An 18396-nucleotide genomic window follows, 5' to 3' on the forward strand; every position below is an offset into this window, starting at 1 on the left:
CTCCTCACATCAAGGTATTCCGGGCCCAAGTCGCACCAGGAGTCTGCTGAGTCCTTACACGGTCGCGTCATTCTGTCAGAAGGTTGGGCTGGAGCAGGTTGCAGGGAGGACTCAAACGCAGAGTTTTTCCAAACAAAGGGCTGTTTATTTCTAAACCAAGACGTGCTCCAACGACGAGTGACGTAAGACAATGACGCGACAAAGGACAACTGGCACACAGGGCTTAAATACACAAGGGAGGTGCAGGTGATTGGACACAGGTGGAATCAATCACGCAATCACAAGACAAGGCAGGAAGTGAAGTTAACCCAGGACCACAAGAGACATGAAACTTCAAACTAAAACAGGAAGCGAAGCCAAGCCGTGACACTGCCCATCTTTTCTTCCATAGCAGTCGTTTGCCTTGTTGACTGGACTATCGGGATAGGCACACACCTTAATGGCTGAGTTATAGACCAAATTTGCTGGGCATTGTCTGAGAAATGCTTTTCCAGCTACACAGTAGAAGAAAGAATGTTGGTCACTAGGGTTGGGGTATTGCCCATCGCGTTTTCCAACGCAGAAGAATGCAAATTTGGGATAGTCACAAACCTTAATGGCTGGTTTATAGACCAAATTTGCAGCGCATTGTTTAAGATTTACTTGTCCAGCTACACAGTAGAAGAAAGAATGTTCGTCACTAGGGTTGGGGTATAGCCCATCGGGTTTTCCAGCACAGGAGAATGCATTGTTGGGGTAGGAGGGGCCAGAGTTTGCTTCAATGCCAGATAAACCTAAAACAGTTATTGTCACATATGTGTTAAAAGTTTTTAAAGACCTGAATGGGCCCAATTTTTCATTGTGATAACACAAATGTATAAATGAATTAAAAAAGGTTACATTAAAGAGGTTTACATTGAATTATACACTGAAACTACTTCCCCATGCCGGTTTTCCAACAATTGTTAAGTTAAGTACTTCATTCATCTAACAGTGAGACTGTTGATTGTGAACTATACATGTTATGAACTTACCCAAGCAGGCGATGATCAAACAGAGAGCTGGAAAGTGACACACTTGTTAGTATGTCGTTTAAACTAAGCTTAAGAAGAGCATGTGACAAGAAGTAGTTCAACATCCATGGGGCAACTTTTTCTTTTCTGACTCAACCTAAACAATCCCTTAAAACAGGAAGTGTTTACAGCATCTGACGGATCACAAACATGGAAAAGTCTGCCATTAGCAGAGCGCTGCAATCTACAAAGAATTAACTTTAATTTTGGAGAAAAAACAGGAAGGTTAACAAATATTTCAGGCTGAAAGCAACATGGTTTCAAATGACAAGTCAGGGAAGGACAATAAATAAAGACAGTGTTGGACTGGTGAGGCCACTGGTTGGTAAGATACCAAAGGAGCCAAGTTAGAAAATATGTTTTGGTGATTTGGTTAAACTAACCTTTTTAATTAAAACGTTTACTTTAACAGTGTGCTTACCTGCAGTTAGAGTGAGCTTGCACATTTTGACACGGTTTGGATGCCCTGAAAGAGAAGCATTCGGTTAATATGCAGCGTGAAAAAGGTGAACACATGATTCATTTGACAAATCCTGATTCTGAGCAATTCTCAACCATTATATGTGTACAATTATGTGACATGAATTTAGATAAAAATGTCCAATTGAACTGTGAAACACCAAATGTCTAGCTGTAGAGTAGGAAGGACCTGCTAACCCTAACCCTGACGCACACATACAGTATCCCTGTGTTTTTTTACAGGTATAGCAATAAACAGAGCACAACAAAAGTCATGAGTTACAAGTGGATGGTTAGGATCAAAGGAAAAGGTATACTTACAAATGGTGAAAAAAGCAAACACTGTCTCTGCTGTGTCTAGTGACTGACTGATGTCCTGCTGCGATGCTTTATATGGTCGAGGAGCCCACAAGGTGTGACAAATATGTAGCTGTTAATTATCCAATTATTTTGGAATCTTTTGGAAAGAGGTCAAACACCTAACTAAGTTAGCAATTGTGGTTTGGCATCTGATCAGGATTTCTTTTTAAACTTTGACAGATTATCGTTTACATAGCTAAATGCATCGAGGTCTGCGTAATGTTTTAGTGCCGGCAACAGAGTTTTATAATGTTTTATTATCTAAGATCGCCTTCATCTCCCTCCTGACGGGGAGAGCTCGAGCATTAGCTACAGCCGAGTGGGCGCGTGAGTCTCCCCTCTGCAGCTCATTGACAGATTTTGGGGCAGCTCGCCAGAGAACTTCTGACCCGGTCTCATCCGACCGTGCTAAGGCCCGGGAGCTGAGTGGGATTAAGCATGGCACCAACACAGTATGTGACTATGCCATCCTCTTTCGCATCCTGGAGGCGGAGAGTGGATAGAACTCCACTGCCCTTTTTGACGTTTTTCTGAAGGGATTAGCTGCTCCCATTCGAGAGCTGTTGGTTCCTCTGGATCTTCCTTCCGACCTGGATTCCTTGATCACGCTTTTCATTAGAACCGACATCAGGCTACGTGAGCTTCAACAGTCAGCACGGAGAAGATCGGCGGACATGGGGAGGTTTCCCATTGCGCTCGCTCCGGAGAGCCCATCATCATCGGGGACACGTTCGCAGTCCCCCGCGCCCATTGGAGAGAACCATCAAAGCGCAGGATCTTAATGAGAATGACTTGTTTACCATCACTCACGTCACTGAGCCGGTAGAACTGCACCTTCAGGAATACATTACGTCTTTTTTGTTTGAGTCCTCAGGTCATGCCTTGATCTTAGGATTTCCATGGCTGCTTCGCCACAACCCCCACATTGAATGGAGATCTGGGGAGATTATGGGCTGGGGAGAGAACTGTGAGAATCGTTGTATTGACTCGAGAGAGGAAACCATGCTTGACATTGTCTCTGCTGATTCCCCTGCAGACCCTGAATGTCCCGACTTAAGCTCTGTCCCGTCATGCTATCATCACCTTCAGGAGGTGTTCAACAAGTCTAAGGCGCTGTCACTCCCTTCGCATTGTCCTTACGACTGCGCCATTGATCTCATTCCCGGTTCCACTATCCCCAAGTGGTGCCTGTATTCCACCTCGAGACCAGAGAGGAAGGCCATGAGGGACTACATAGACTCGTCACTTAAGGAAGGGCTCATCCGTCCCTCCTTGTCTTCAGCAGGGGCCGGTTTCTTTTTTGTAGGAAAGAAGGATGGTTCCTTAAGGCCGTGCATAGACTACCGCCCACTAAATGATATTACGATTGTCATGGTACCCTGACGGGGCGAACCCAGGTGCTGGAACCCAGAGAAAAGACAGGTAAGTCGTGGGAAAGTGTACAGGTTTATTGTGTCGGTGCGGCAGACAGGGACTTGGCTTGGACGAGGTCCGGGCTCGAGGATGGGTGATACCGCTTGGCTGGAGGTCCCCCCTGGCGTGCTCCTGAAGCAGTTTCCTGAGGCACGAGAACAAGGGTTAGTTTAAATAGAAAAAGGCAAGGCAGGACAAGACAAAGCTTGGCTGGGGCCTGGCGAGTCGACGTTGAATGGCAACGAACTGACGACGGCACGGGGTTTTGCAGCTCCTTAAGAGGAGGTGAGGTGACGAGGGTGATTGACTGCAGCTGGTGGGAAGAGTGGAGCAGAGCTGGCGGGGGAGGAGTCCGACAGGGGCAACATGACAACGATTAAGAATAGTTACCCCCTAACCCTCATGTCATCTGTTTTTGATCAACTGCGGCAGGCCAAGATATTCACCGACTTACGTAATATCTATCATTTGGGTACCTTGAGTACATTGAGTATTTGGTCATGCCCTTCGAACTCACTAATTCAGCAGTTCCTCCAATATGCTAACTTCTATAGGCGGTTCATCAGGGGCTTCAGCGCTATAGCTGCTCCGCTACATGTATTAACATCTTCCAAGGTGCATTTTCTTTGGTGTCCAGAGACGGAGGCGTCTTTTCAGGACCTTAAACGCCGCGTCACCACCGCTCCGATCCTCACCATGCCAGAACCGCAGCGGCAGTTTGTGGTGGAGGTGGACGCCTCCAACGAAGGGATCGGGGCTGTCCTCTCTCAAATCGCAGCCGGACAGTAAGGTGCACCCATGGGCTTACTTATCTCGACGGCTGTCGAAGGCGGAGCGAAATTATGATGTCGGAAACAGGAAACTTCTGGCAGTCAAGGTGGCTTTAGAACAGTGGTTCTCAACTTGTCTGGCTCCGGGACCCACCTTTACCCCTTAATGACAAGCGACCCACCAGTTGAGAAACACTGCTTTAGAAGAATGGCGTCATTGGTTAGAGGGGGCCAGCCAGCCGTTTCTTGTGTGTACGGATCACAAGAACATAGAGTACATGCGTCAAGCTAAGCAACTTAATTCTCGCCAGGCCAGGTGGCCGCTGTTTTTTAACCCCTTCTCTTTTTCCCTCTCTTACAGGCCGGGGTCCCGGAACTTTACGCCGGATGTCCTCTCTCGACTCTTTGACCCCGAGCCTGCAGCCAAGGTGCCCGAACTCCTCCTTCCACGGTCCTGTGTGGTTGGAGCGGTAACCTGGCAAATAGAGGAAGCAGTTCAGCTGGTGTAGCCCTGCCACCTAGTGGGTGCCCTGAAGATAAGCTGTATGTCCCGCCAATCACAGGTGATCCACTGGGCTCACTGCTTTTCTGTCATCCGGGAGTCAGGCGGACTATGTTCACCATCTCCCAGAGGTTCTGGTGGCCATATATGGAGCCGGAGGTCCGGGAGTACGTGGAGGCTTGCTCGGTCTGCGCCCGCAATAAATTGTGATATCTGTATTTATTATTATTCATTCATTAATGGATGTAAATGTAAAGTTAATATAAACCAATAAATTATTTTATTAGTGTTGCCAGAGCTTTATGCTGTATAAGGTTGCATTTAATTTGAGTAATAATAAGACTGCTGGCACCACTCTTAATTGGCACACCTGCTTTGTCAGTGAAATTGCCAAAGGGTGTGAGAGAGGGAAGATTATTTCATCTACATACTGTATGTGCCGCACTGGCCTAGCTGCAGTGCACACCAACAACCACCAGGAGGAACTATGTTGTCCTACTGCAGCCATGACTACATGATTCTATTATCATACTGTTTAATGTTTATAATACAATGTATTTCACACCACCACAATTATAACTGTCAAAACTCCTTCTACCTCATCGTCAACCACTACCTTCTCTAAATAACCTCATAGTCACCATCTACTACAGCCAACGTCCACTTGACTCTATAGTCAAAGGACGCAGAAGAGGAGAGGGCTAGAGTAGCCCACATCCAACGCTACAAAACAAATGTGGAATTTAAAAAATACTGCAATTGCCATTATTATTCCGGACGGAACACACTGCCACCACAACTAACACCATCACAACATATACAGCAACTACACCTACCACAACATCCGCCACTACACTATGAATGACTGCTTTTATGAAAAGGTTGGTGGTCCTCATGTCAAACCTGTTAAGTACAGGAGGTTTTACAACTTTTTCAATCAGAAAGCCCACAGTCATAGTTAACTATTGAAATGAGGTGTGTGTGTTGTTTGGGAACTTTTAAATCACTGTAATTAAATGTGCAGTTCTTCATTTTCAAAAGACAATCCAACCCACATCCCTTATGAATTTAAATTGAACATTGTTAAAAGAATGATTTTCCCCTGTAGTTCCTTGTTTGTTGCTAATAGACTCTACAAATAATGTAAAATGACATCCTGACAGAGAGTAACAGGGCTGCACCGCAATAGTACTACAATTGCTATGTCGCTCATAAGAGGTACCACTACCATAACAGCTTAAAGTGACATATATATCAGAAAATCCAGTGCTTGACAAAGCCATGAGCATTAGCAAAAACCCTGATGGCCAACATTCCTTTTACGTTTGAATGACACAATATTTAGTAGTTGTGACTGTCGCCACCACAACCCCCCCCCCCAATACAATTACCACAAAGTCCAGGAGTATTTTATAGGAGACAGTTCTCCGAGATCACAAAGACCCGCTTTTAGGTCGCGATGACGTCGTCTACGAGCGCTTTAGATGATGAAGACAGGAATCATTTATTTTCAAGAAGATTTTCTCGACCTGTACTCTTTCGTGTCTCACACACTGTCTCATACTGTCTCTCATACTGTCCATGTCTTTACAGTGTTGCGATGCAGAGAACATCTGGAAAGCCGCTGCATGATGTCTATGTAAAGTTCTGTTGGTTTATTTGTCGCTTAATAATCTTCTGGATGTTCCACGTTTCACTGCTTCAATTGATCAAATATCTGATTATGACTGATAGATATATACTGATTGGCCCATACACGGATTCACACACACATAATAAAACTCCTCTATATGGTCATCTACATCTACACATGCATATTAAACATAAGCTGATACAGTACATATATCCTCATAAATGCCTTCCGCATTCTGACGTAATCGCACGCGCGATTATCCTGATGACTGACATCTGGTTCAAACTAACGAGACAGTTTGAGCGCGGATCCACCTTCGGTGATCTGAGATAGCTTGATTTCAATCATCTGGTTAACTTGAGCTGGATAATGGGACATTTGATCGACTTAGTTGAACCACGTACAAGGAACAAGACCCATGAGTAAACCAGGCGATACCAGGCCGGCAAAATGCAAGCGGGCCTTGTGCTGAATACATTATAATAGATCCGACATGCTATGCGACACAACACCGTGAGGCATATGAGCAATTATCAATGCAGAAGCAACTAGTGGATTTCTGTGACACACTGTGATGACACCGTCCTCGCAGCAGCTGACGATAGCCTACCACCAACTTTCCGTGCCATCAACATTTTTTTTTTTTTTTTAATCATCGTTCAGAAAAAATCCAAACGATACCCATCTCTAGCTCCATGTTGATCCTTATTTCAATGTGATAATATATATATATATATATATAATGTAAAATACATATATCTAACATTACATTACATTATTACATTACATGTCATTTAGCATGCATTTCAACCGTAGAGATACAAACTCAGAAGAACAAGAGACGAGAAAGTGCATTATTATCAAATAAATCGTTTTACAACTTGTTATAGATAAGGGCCATTATAAGTACAATTTTAATTGCTTCAATTTGCTAGTGTTGTTATTCGAGATATAGTCTGAAGAGGTTTGTCTTTAATTTGTGGAGGTTCTTTACATATATTGTGCATATATCTGTTTTTCATACAGAGGTGGAAATGCAATTTGCAAAGTTTGTAGTCTTTTGTTTATTGCAGTGCTATTGTCTTACCGTACAATTTGCACCTTAAGCTTTCTTGGAAGGGAATTACTCACTTCACTGAAAGTCAATGCACATTCCGATACACCCTTCTGGCTTTAGATGAGATAAATCTCGGCTGCCTGCAACCTTCATTAGCCAAGTGTGCTTCCAAGCCTGTAAGAGAATGGAATGGCGGCTAAATCTCTGCAAACACAAACACATCTGAAAACAAATGCAGTCATCTGCCGGGGACTCAATTGTGAAGGTGCGTATTTTCATGTAATAAGGAACCAACCAAATACTGCAAGGGGGGTCAGAGCCAGAGGTCAGGAGTAAACCAGACCATTCCTTAAATGTGCCATAGTAAATGTCATGCTGACTGAGCACCAAGCCTCTTCATTGTTAAAAATGAAAATGTACTCGATGCAGCACTTTTTGGAGATTTTAAGTTAACTTCCTTAATATGTCACTAACGCTACAACTAACACCATCACAACACATACAGCAACTACACCTGCCACAACATCTGCCACTACCCTCTGAATGACTTCTTCCATGAAAAGGTTGATGGACCTCGTGTCAAACCTGTTAACCCCAGGAAGTTTTCCAATTGTTTCATCATATCCCACACCCACAATGAGAAACTGTGAAATGAGGTGTGGGTATGTTCTTGTTTGGGAACTTTAAAATCACTGTGTAATTAAATGAGCAGTTTAGACAATCCAACCCACATTCGTCACACATTTGAATATAAATGTTTCTTTGTCCTGCCTCAGTGCAACAGGAAGTTGTTCCTTTTTCTAAGAACAGTTTATTTTTTATTGTTAAAGGGATAATGGGTTAAAGGAATGATTTCCACCTGTAGTTCCTTGTTAGTTGCTAATAAACTCTACAAATAATGTAAAACGGCATCCTGACAGGATCTGAGAAGAGTTGCAATAGTACTTAATCTTAATAAATCTTTAAATAGTACTGTGACTGGTGTGTCTGTCTCATGACAGGTACCACTACCATAACAACCTAAAGTGACATATAGCATAAAGATCCAGTGCTGGACAAAGGTAGAGAAACATACATGACTTCATAGCCCAGGATTCTGAACAATTTTCCAGAATTCTATACTTTCTGGACAAAGCCAAAATACATGGGAGTGATTTACATTTACTGCCCCACAATTCCTCCAAAGTGGTTGAGTGATAGATGAACACTTGGGAGGTAATAAATAATCTTATTACATTTTTCCAACAGTGTTCCCTCCACATTCACAAAGATGTTGAGGATTGTTGTGTCCTCCAAATATTTAACCATTCATCCTTTGTGTTATTCACTCCAATAACCCTAACCCCAACCCTTCCCATTTTAGTTTTACATAACATGTGGTTTTTCCTAGATTTTCCATCAGATGTTGATATGGTTGATATAATTCTGTTTTTCTTTGAGTTGTAAACTCCCATTATGGTTGTAATTATTCCATTGCTACCCTGTTTAATTTTCTGCTTTATTTACAACAAAATCCCTTCATTGTAGATATCTGAAGTGGTCCTGGTTATTTAGTGTGCGTTTATATTTCAGCTCCTGGAAGCTTCCATCTGTGATAACTGTGCATATTGCTGTTATTCCATATGAGATCCATTGTTTAGACCTCTGATCAAGATTACCTGGAATAAAATGTGTATTGTAGTCTATCCATCGTAGGAGCCCAAGCTCCTCCTCTAATCAGTTTTTCCTTATTATTTTAAACTACAGCTCTAATGTAAATCAGGTGACAACGTCCATCTGTTTAAGTAGATGTTTTGCCATAACTCTATCTCCAATAAAGCTTTGTATTTCCCTTCCTTCTACATAAAGTTCTAGATGTTTCCACATTGCTCAATAATCGTTGGTACATCGTTATTTATTGTCTTGTATTTGACGAGTATCTCTTCTCTCTCGTACCTAAGTACAAATATTTTTTTTGTGCAAGCAATAAGGCAATTACTAACTTACAATGTGACATTATAATATGATCAGGTCGTTGCTGTCGGGTGGTTTGAGTTTTTCAGAATGCTGATCTACGGGGATTGTAAAAAGAAATCCTGATCAGATGCCAAACCTTAATTGCTACCTTAGTTGGGCGTTTTACCTCTTTCAAAAGATTCCAAAATAATTGGATAATTAACAGCTGCATATTTGTCACACCTTGTGGGCTCCTCGACCATATAAAGCATCGCAGCAGGACATCAGTCAGTCACTAGACACAGCAGAGAAAGTGTTTGCTTTTTTCACCATTTGTAAGTATACCTTTTACTTTGATCCTAACCATCCACTTGTAACTCAGGACTTTTGTTGTGCTCTGTTTATTGCTATACCTGTTAAAAAACACAGGGATACTGTATGTGTGGGTTAGGGTTAGGGTTAGCAGGTCCTTCCTACTCTACAGCTAGACATTTGGTGTTTCAGTTCTATTGTACATTTTTATGCCAATTCATGTCACATAATTGTTCAATTTAAAAGTTAATCTTGGTGAGAATGGATAATGTCTCTTAAAAAATTTGGTCGAGAATTGATCAGAATGAGGATTTGCAAAATGAATTATGTGTTCACCTTTTTCACCTTTTTCTCTTTCAGAGCATCCAAACCGTGTCAAAATGTGCAAGCTCACTCTAACTGCAGGTAAGCACACTGAGTGTAGTAAAGTAAATATGTAGATATAATATAAATAATTGTTTGAATTAAAAAGTTCAGTTCAATAATATAGATTGCCATGGTTACGTATGCTCAACACCTAACCTAATGCACAACAGGTGATGTTAGAGATGAGATATCAGCTCACAGGAGACCAATCCTAAGTATCTGGTACATGAATATTACTCAATTAAAAAAAGTCTTAATTCCGTCTAAAATAAACACAGTTTAAACATACACATGCAAAAAACACAGCCTGCATGTAACTAAGAATGTATAAATTAAATCACTTCTTCATCTAGAGCATGAGAGATCTGAGTGTAATTATATAGTAATTTATGAAGCACTGATACTGTAGATCTGTTAAAACAGTGTTGCTTTCAGCCTGAAATACTTGTTCACCTTCTTGTTTGTTCCAGTTAATTCTTGGTTTGTAGATTGCAGCACTCTGCTGATTCCAGACTTTTCCATGTTTGTGATCGGTCTGATGCTGTAAACACTTCCCGTTTTAAGTGAACAGGCTCATAATCAGATTTGGAAACCCATGTTTGATTTACAAAGTCAATAACCAGCTTCACAGGGCTGCTTGGCGAGATTGAGTTTGTTTAGGTTGAGTCAGAAAAGCAAAAGAAGCCCCATGGATGTTGAACTTCTTCTTGTCACATGCTCCTCTTAAGCTTAGTTTAAACGACATACTAACAAGTGTGTCACTTTCCAGCTCTCTGTTTGATCATCGCTTGCTTGGGTAAGTTTATAACATGTATAGTTCACTATCAACAGTCTCACTGTTAGATGAATGAAGTACTTAACTTAACAATTATTGGAAAACCAGGATGGGGAAGTGGTTTTCAGTGTATGATTCAATGTAAACCTCTTTTATGTGACCACTTTTTTATTAATGTATACATTAGTGTTATCTCAGTGAAAATATGGGCCCTTTAAGACTTAAGGCTTCTAACACATGTGTGACAATAACTGTTTTAGGTTTACCTGGCATTGAAGCAAACTCCAACCCCAACTTTGCATTCTCCTGCATTGGAAAACCCGATGGGCAATACCCCAACCCAAGTGACGAACATTCTTTCTTCTACTGTGTAGCTGGAAAAGCATTTCTCACACAATGCCCAGCAAATTTGGTCTATAACTCAGCCATTAAGGTGTGTGCCTTCCCCGATACTCCACTTAACAATGCAAACGACTGCGTTGGAAAAGCAGATGGGCAGTACACCAACCCTAGTGACCAGCATTCTTTTCTCAGCTGTGTAGCTGGACTAACCTACATCATGCAATGCCCAGCAAATTTGGTCTATGTAGAAGCCGAGAATAAATGTTTGTATTAACCAAAGTTCTACTACAGATGATGGAGGCCAATGTAGTAGAAGAAGAAATGGGCAATATCCCAACCCTGATATAATCAAATTCTGTTAAATGTTCAATTTGCTCTGTTTCTTCAATGTTTTTGGATGTGAGAAATGTAATAGTGGTTAAATATCACATTGTTTTCTTAACTTCATTGTTGTGTGTATAATCACATTGGGTGCTTTCTCTTTCGTTTATGTTTAGCCATTGGTGAATGGATTGGTCTTACATTATGACACAAACGTGGCATATTGTAATTATATTCATGTGATCTCACTCTGAATTTAATTCAATCATAATTATGAAACAATGAAGCAATAAAATACAGCAAATATACCTGGCAAGCATTTCTTTGCACTATTTTTAGTTGTTCTGTTTTAGTTTCTCTTCACCTATCTGCCGTTTGTCCAATAAACACTGAGTATAGCGGGGACTGATGGTCTGGTCAGTAGTTTTCCGGGTATTCAATGACAATCACTGAAAGAAATCTAAATTTAGCAACATTTAGAAACAGTGTTGGATTGACAGAGCCATAGAGGCGTGCTGTGGAGGAGCATGTTTTCATATAATAATGAAACAAGTCTGAATGAGAAATACGGCAGGGGGGTCAGAGTAATGATAATTGATCCCCGAGGCATTCTGACGTTTGTATATACCGAGAACTGATACCAATATGGCACCGGATCCTATATGACCGGTACCTACCGGACTGAAACGCAACGCAGATTTTGGTGTTTATTTTTGGTTCTTGAGCGCATTTAAAAAAACTTAAATTACACACTCTGATGACACCGTCCTTGCAGCAGCTGACCATAGCCTACCGGCAATTTGTCGTGCCATTAAAAAAAAGGCTTTTTTTGTTTTAATCATTGCTTTGTACTTTTTATTATTGGTTTAGGCACCGGAATTGTTTTAGCCCCGGTGTAGGGAAAGAACCCAAACGATACCCATCTCTAGCTCCATGCTGTTCCTTTTTTCAACAAGGAAACTCGTTCATTATAAGTACAATTTAAGTGCCACAATTTGTTGGTGTCTTTAGTCGAGGTATATATTGTGCATGAATTTGTTATTCATACCGAAGGTGGAATTGCAATTTGTAAAGTTTGTAGTCTTTTGTTTATTGCAGTGCTATTGTCTTATATTTAAAATAGAATAGTATCTATTCTCTCTGGTCCCTAAGTATAAATATTTATTTTTGCGCAGGCAATAAGGCAATTAACAATTTACAATGTGACATTATTATATGATTAATTTTGTAGACCTCACAGGGGGGCGGTGTCATGGCCATGATTATATGATTCATTTAATTTAATTTTCTATAGCACAGTATTGCAAATTTGCCTCAGAGGGCTTTACAGTCTGTACACGTGTGACATCCTCTGTCCAGAAACCCTCACATTGGCACAGGAAAAACCCAAACAATGAAAAAGCAGCATAAAGGGAAGACACCTGTAGAGAGACAGAGGAGGCATACAGAATGAACAACGTAAAAAATGTACAATACGTTCAATTAATCCGGGAGAAATTATTCAAATACACATATTATCTCTTTATATAAGTTAATTATCAACTCCTGCTTATCAGCAGAAGAAAAAGATGCTCTTCTTTGAGTTTATTTGCCTTTGTACTGTTATTAAATTCTTGTTTTGGTGATTGACTCTTTCTCCTTCTGACGTAATCGCACGCATGATTATCCTGATGACTGACAACTGGTTCAAACTAATGAGACAGTTTGAGGGCAGATCCACCTTCGGGGAACTGAGATAGCCTGATGTCAATCATCTGGTTAACTTGAGCTTGATAATCAAGCAATTATCAATGCAGAAGCAACTAGTGGATTTCTGTCTGTGTGTATGCATACTAAAGATAAATAACAGGACACAGATACATAATTATCATTATTATTATCATCATTATTATTTTTTACATGAATACATGTTATTGATATTTGACTTTTTAATTAATTCCAGAAAATAATCAAATCATGTTATTTGATAAGTTACAGACTGATTTCCCTGCATGGCTCTAGAAGGGTCTCGAGCCTCTGCAGTTTATCCCACTCTGCTGCGGTCGGCAAAACGAGTTTGTGCTGCTGATGGTCCAGGGCTGCGATGACCAGACATGTCAATCCTCCCGAATTTCAAAGCCCCTCCCAAAAATCTCCCGGACCGACCTTCCTCCCGATTTTCTCCCGATTTCCACCCGAACAACAATATTGCTCCACCATCCGTCTCTGGGTGCGCCCTTTCTGACCGAACAATAATCAAGGTTACACCTTGAAGTCGATCGCGGCAATTAGAGCGGAAAAAGATGAATCTTAGTAAATTTCATGCTGACTGAGCACCAAGCTTCTTCATTGTTAAAAATGAAAATGTACTGGATGCAGCACTTGTTGGTGAAGAAGATAAGTAAAGGTTCTCTACATATATTTTGCATGTATCTGTTATTCTTACCAAAGGTGGAAATGCTAAAAAAGTTTGTAGTCTTTTATTTATTGCAGTGCTTTTGTCTTATATTTGACGAGTATCTATTCTCTCTCATCCCTAAGTATAAATATTTATTTTTGTGCAGGCAATAAGGTAGTTGACAATATAAAATGATTGATCTCAACAACAACTCTTAAGAAAGGGCCCATATTTTTGGTTACATTAGAGAGGATTACATTGAATCATACACTGAAAACGACTTCCCCATCCTGGTTTTCCAACAATTGTTAAGTACTTCAGTCATCTAACAGTGAGACTGTTGATTGTGAATTATACATGTTATAAACTTGTGCCAGGAAGTAGTTTAACATACAGTACATGGAGCATCTGGAGGAGCTCAAATTAACCTGCGCCAGAGCAGGTTCAGGTTTTTCAATGTGTTGCTATGGTGATTGATACTCATTCATGTCGCTTAAGGATGTATCTAAATTTAGATTTGTTTATGTGATTATACACACAACAATGAAATTGAGAAAATAATGTGATATTTAACCACTATTACATTTCTCACATCCAAAGTCATTGAAGAAACAGAGGAAATTGAACATTTTACACAATTTGATTATGTCCCAATGACTTGCTTTGGGTTTGGAGGTTATAGTGGTGAAGGTGTTGGGTATGAGTGATGCAAATGTGGTAGAAGGAGCCAAGAAGAATGGTGATTATCAGGCTTGGGGTATTGCCCATTTCTTCTTCTACTACATTGGCCTCCATCATCTGTACTAGTAATAGTGCTGATTGGGATAGTCGCACCAATTCTTGGCTTCTACATAGACCAAATTTGCTGGGCATTGCATGATGTAGGTTAGTCCAGCTACGCAGCTGAGAAAAGAATGCTGGTCTCTAGCGTTGGTGTACTGCCTGTCAGAAGGTCGGGCTGGAGCAGGTTGCAGGGAGGACTCAAACGCAGAGTTTTTCCAAACAAAGGGCTCTTTATTTCTAAGCCAAGACATGACGTGCTCCAACGACGAGTGACGTAAGACAATGACGCGACAAAGGACAACTGGCACACAGGGCTTAAATACACAAGGGAGGTGCAGGTGATTGGACACAGGTGGAATCATTCACGCAATCACAAGACAAGGCAGGAAGTGAAGTTAACCCAGGACCACAAGAGACATGAAACTTCAAACTAAAACAGGAAGCGAGGCCAAACCGTGACAGAACCCCCCCTTAAGGACCGAATTCCAGACGGTCCTAAAGGAGGGTGGAACCTAGAAAAACAGACAAGGGAGGGAGGGCGGGGACCCGACAGCTATGGTCCGGCGGCCTGCCGGGGAGGCGGCCGGGCGTGGGGTGCTCTGGGGGTCTGCCGGGTCGGCGGCCGGGCCTCAGGGTCTCGGGGGGTCTGCCGGGTTGGCGGCCGGGCCTCAGGGTCTCGGGGGGCGCCGAGCGGTGCGGCGGCGTCGTGGCGGGGGGCGCCGAGCAGTGCGGCTGCGGCGTTGTCGTGGCGGGGGGCGCCGAGCAGTGCGGCTGCGGCGTCGTCGTGGCGTGGGGCTCCGGCCCAACCCCTGACCCCACCCCCCCTTCAAGGACCGACTTCCAGGCGGTCCCAAGAGGGTGGGAGGGAGGGGTCATGGAACGGGCTGGGACGAGACTCTGGGGGCCGGAACGGGCTGGGACGAGACTCTGGGGGCCGGAACGGGCTGGGACGAGACTCTGGGGGCCGGAACGGGCTGGGACGGGCGTCTTTGGGCCGGGTCAGGAGCTGCGGCTGGAGGGGTTCGTATCCTCCTCCTCCTCGGGCTCTTCTTCCTCGGATTGAGGATGTCCCTTAGCTCAAGGCACGCCTTCCGATAGCTCCTGGGACCAAAAATGAAATCCGTTTTGCGCTGGAAAAACGGGCTCCTCACATCAAGGTATTCCGGGCCCAAGTCGCACCAGGAGTCTGCTGAGTCCTTACACGGTCGCGTCATTCTGTCAGAAGGTTGGGCTGGAGCAGGTTGCAGGGAGGACTCAAACGCAGAGTTTTTCCAAACAAAGGGCTGTTTATTTCTAAACCAAGACGTGCTCCAACGACGAGTGACGTAAGACAATGACGCGACAAAGGACAACTGGCACACAGGGCTTAAATACACAAGGGAGGTGCAGGTGATTGGACACAGGTGGAATCAATCACGCAATCACAAGACAAGGCAGGAAGTGAAGTTAACCCAGGACCACAAGAGACATGAAACTTCAAACTAAAACAGGAAGCGAAGCCAAGCCGTGACACTGCCCATCTTTTCTTCCATAGCAGTCGTTTGCCTTGTTGACTGGACTATCGGGATAGGCACACACCTTAATGGCTGAGTTATAGACCAAATTTGCTGGGCATTGTCTGAGAAATGCTTTTCCAGCTACACAGTAGAAGAAAGAATGTTGGTCACTAGGGTTGGGGTATTGCCCATCGCGTTTTCCAACGCAGAAGAATGCAAATTTGGGATAGTCACAAACCTTAATGGCTGGTTTATAGACCAAATTTGCAGCGCATTGTTTAAGATTTACTTGTCCAGCTACACAGTAGAAGAAAGAATGTTCGTCACTAGGGTTGGGGTATAGCCCATCGGGTTTTCCAGCACAGGAGAATGCATTGTTGGGGTAGGAGGGGCCAGAGTTTGCTTCAATGCCAGATAAACCTAAAACAGTTATTGTCACATATGTGTTAAAAGTTTTTAAAGACCTGAATGGGCCCAATTTTTCATTGTGATAACACAAATGTATAAATGAATTAAAAAAGGTTACATTAAAGAGGTTTACATTGAATTATACACTGAAACTACTTCCCCATGCCGGTTTTCCAACAATTGTTAAGTTAAGTACTTCATTCATCTAACAGTGAGACTGTTGATTGTGAACTATACATGTTATGAACTTACCCAAGCAGGCGATGATCAAACAGAGAGCTGGAAAGTGACACACTTGTTAGTATGTCGTTTAAACTAAGCTTAAGAAGAGCATGTGACAAGAAGTAGTTCAACATCCATGGGGCAACTTTTTCTTTTCTGACTCAACCTAAACAATCCCTTAAAACAGGAAGTGTTTACAGCATCTGACGGATCACAAACATGGAAAAGTCTGCCATTAGCAGAGCGCTGCAATCTACAAAGAATTAACTTTAATTTTGGAGAAAAAACAGGAAGGTTAACAAATATTTCAGGCTGAAAGCAACATGGTTTCAAATGACAAGTCAGGGAAGGACAATAAATAAAGACAGTGTTGGACTGGTGAGGCCACTGGTTGGTAAGATACCAAAGGAGCCAAGTTAGAAAATATGTTTTGGTGATTTGGTTAAACTAACCTTTTTAATTAAAACGTTTACTTTAACAGTGTGCTTACCTGCAGTTAGAGTGAGCTTGCACATTTTGACACGGTTTGGATGCCCTGAAAGAGAAGCATTCGGTTAATATGCAGCGTGAAAAAGGTGAACACATGATTCATTTGACAAATCCTGATTCTGAGCAATTCTCAACCATTATATGTGTACAATTATGTGACATGAATTTAGATAAAAATGTCCAATTGAACTGTGAAACACCAAATGTCTAGCTGTAGAGTAGGAAGGACCTGCTAACCCTAACCCTGACGCACACATACAGTATCCCTGTGTTTTTTTACAGGTATAGCAATAAACAGAGCACAACAAAAGTCATGAGTTACAAGTGGATGGTTAGGATCAAAGGAAAAGGTATACTTACAAATGGTGAAAAAAGCAAACACTGTCTCTGCTGTGTCTAGTGACTGACTGATGTCCTGCTGCGATGCTTTATATGGTCGAGGAGCCCACAAGGTGTGACAAATATGTAGCTGTTAATTATCCAATTATTTTGGAATCTTTTGGAAAGAGGTCAAACACCTAACTAAGTTAGCAATTGTGGTTTGGCATCTGATCAGGATTTCTTTTTAAACTTTGACAGATTATCGTTTACATAGCTAAATGCATCGAGGTCTGCGTAATGTTTTAGTGCCGGCAACAGAGTTTTATAATGTTTTATTATCTAAGATCGCCTTCATCTCCCTCCTGACGGGGAGAGCTCGAGCATTAGCTACAGCCGAGTGGGCGCGTGAGTCTCCCCTCTGCAGCTCATTGACAGATTTTGGGGCAGCTCGCCAGAGAACTTCTGACCCGGTCTCATCCGACCGTGCTAAGGCCCGGGAGCTGAGTGGGATTAAGCATGGCACCAACACAGTATGTGACTATGCCATCCTCTTTCGCATCCTGGAGGCGGAGAGTGGATAGAACTCCACTGCCCTTTTTGACGTTTTTCTGAAGGGATTAGCTGCTCCCATTCGAGAGCTGTTGGTTCCTCTGGATCTTCCTTCCGACCTGGATTCCTTGATCACGCTTTTCATTAGAACCGACATCAGGCTACGTGAGCTTCAACAGTCAGCACGGAGAAGATCGGCGGACATGGGGAGGTTTCCCATTGCGCTCGCTCCGGAGAGCCCATCATCATCGGGGACACGTTCGCAGTCCCCCGCGCCCATTGGAGAGAACCATCAAAGCGCAGGATCTTAATGAGAATGACTTGTTTACCATCACTCACGTCACTGAGCCGGTAGAACTGCACCTTCAGGAATACATTACGTCTTTTTTGTTTGAGTCCTCAGGTCATGCCTTGATCTTAGGATTTCCATGGCTGCTTCGCCACAACCCCCACA

General features: G+C 42.5%; 3 protein-coding genes across 5 annotated transcripts in view; 1 reads left to right on the plus strand and 2 right to left on the minus strand.

Moving 5' to 3' along the window:
* Positions 1-18396, plus strand: part of LOC119218004 (chondroitin proteoglycan 2-like) — a 65373-nt gene that overhangs the window by 6901 nt on the left and 40076 nt on the right. The window contains exons 1-4 of one of the 3 annotated variants that reach the window (XR_009955905.1): positions 9480-9516; positions 9854-9898; positions 10629-10655; positions 10895-11605. The exons of 1 other annotated variant lie outside the window; for it this stretch is intronic. The gene's annotated coding sequence lies outside the window, so the exon portion shown is untranslated. Of the gene's footprint in view, positions 1-9479; positions 9517-9853; positions 9899-10628; positions 10656-10894; positions 11606-18396 lie in introns of those variants that run through there. One more of the 3 variants, XR_009955904.1, reaches the window with a different exon arrangement.
* LOC134126942 (chondroitin proteoglycan-2-like) lies at positions 178-1590 on the minus strand. The gene is made up of 3 exons (XM_062560880.1): positions 1474-1590; positions 1014-1040; positions 178-773 (listed from the first exon to the last, which is right to left on the minus strand). Exons 1-3 carry the CDS (start codon positions 1496-1498, stop codon positions 334-336), a joined length of 492 nt encoding a protein of 163 aa, XP_062416864.1. The 5' UTR covers positions 1499-1590; the 3' UTR covers positions 178-333.
* Positions 15778-17190, minus strand: LOC134126954 (chondroitin proteoglycan-2-like). Its single transcript, XM_062560891.1, has 3 exons — positions 17074-17190; positions 16614-16640; positions 15778-16373 (listed from the first exon to the last, which is right to left on the minus strand). The coding sequence occupies exons 1-3, from the start codon at positions 17096-17098 to the stop codon at positions 15934-15936; spliced, it is 492 nt and encodes a 163-aa protein (XP_062416875.1). The 5' UTR covers positions 17099-17190; the 3' UTR covers positions 15778-15933.

Source organism: Pungitius pungitius, chromosome 3 (assembly GCF_949316345.1).
Source record: "Pungitius pungitius chromosome 3, fPunPun2.1, whole genome shotgun sequence".
NCBI lineage: Eukaryota > Metazoa > Chordata > Actinopteri > Perciformes > Gasterosteidae > Pungitius > Pungitius pungitius.

Coding starts and splice junctions, on each gene's coding strand:
- LOC134126942 (XM_062560880.1), bottom strand. CDS start 1,498: ATGTGCAAGCTCACTCTAACTGCAG. Junction 1,041..1,473: donor CAAGCTCACTCTAACTGCAG/GTAAGCACACTG, acceptor GTCACTTTCCAG/CTCTCTGTTTGATCATCGCC. Junction 774..1,013: donor TTTGATCATCGCCTGCTTGG/GTAAGTTCATAA, acceptor TAACTGTTTTAG/GTTTATCTGGCATTGAAGCA.
- LOC134126954 (XM_062560891.1), bottom strand. CDS start 17,098: ATGTGCAAGCTCACTCTAACTGCAG. Junction 16,641..17,073: donor CAAGCTCACTCTAACTGCAG/GTAAGCACACTG, acceptor GTCACTTTCCAG/CTCTCTGTTTGATCATCGCC. Junction 16,374..16,613: donor TTTGATCATCGCCTGCTTGG/GTAAGTTCATAA, acceptor TAACTGTTTTAG/GTTTATCTGGCATTGAAGCA.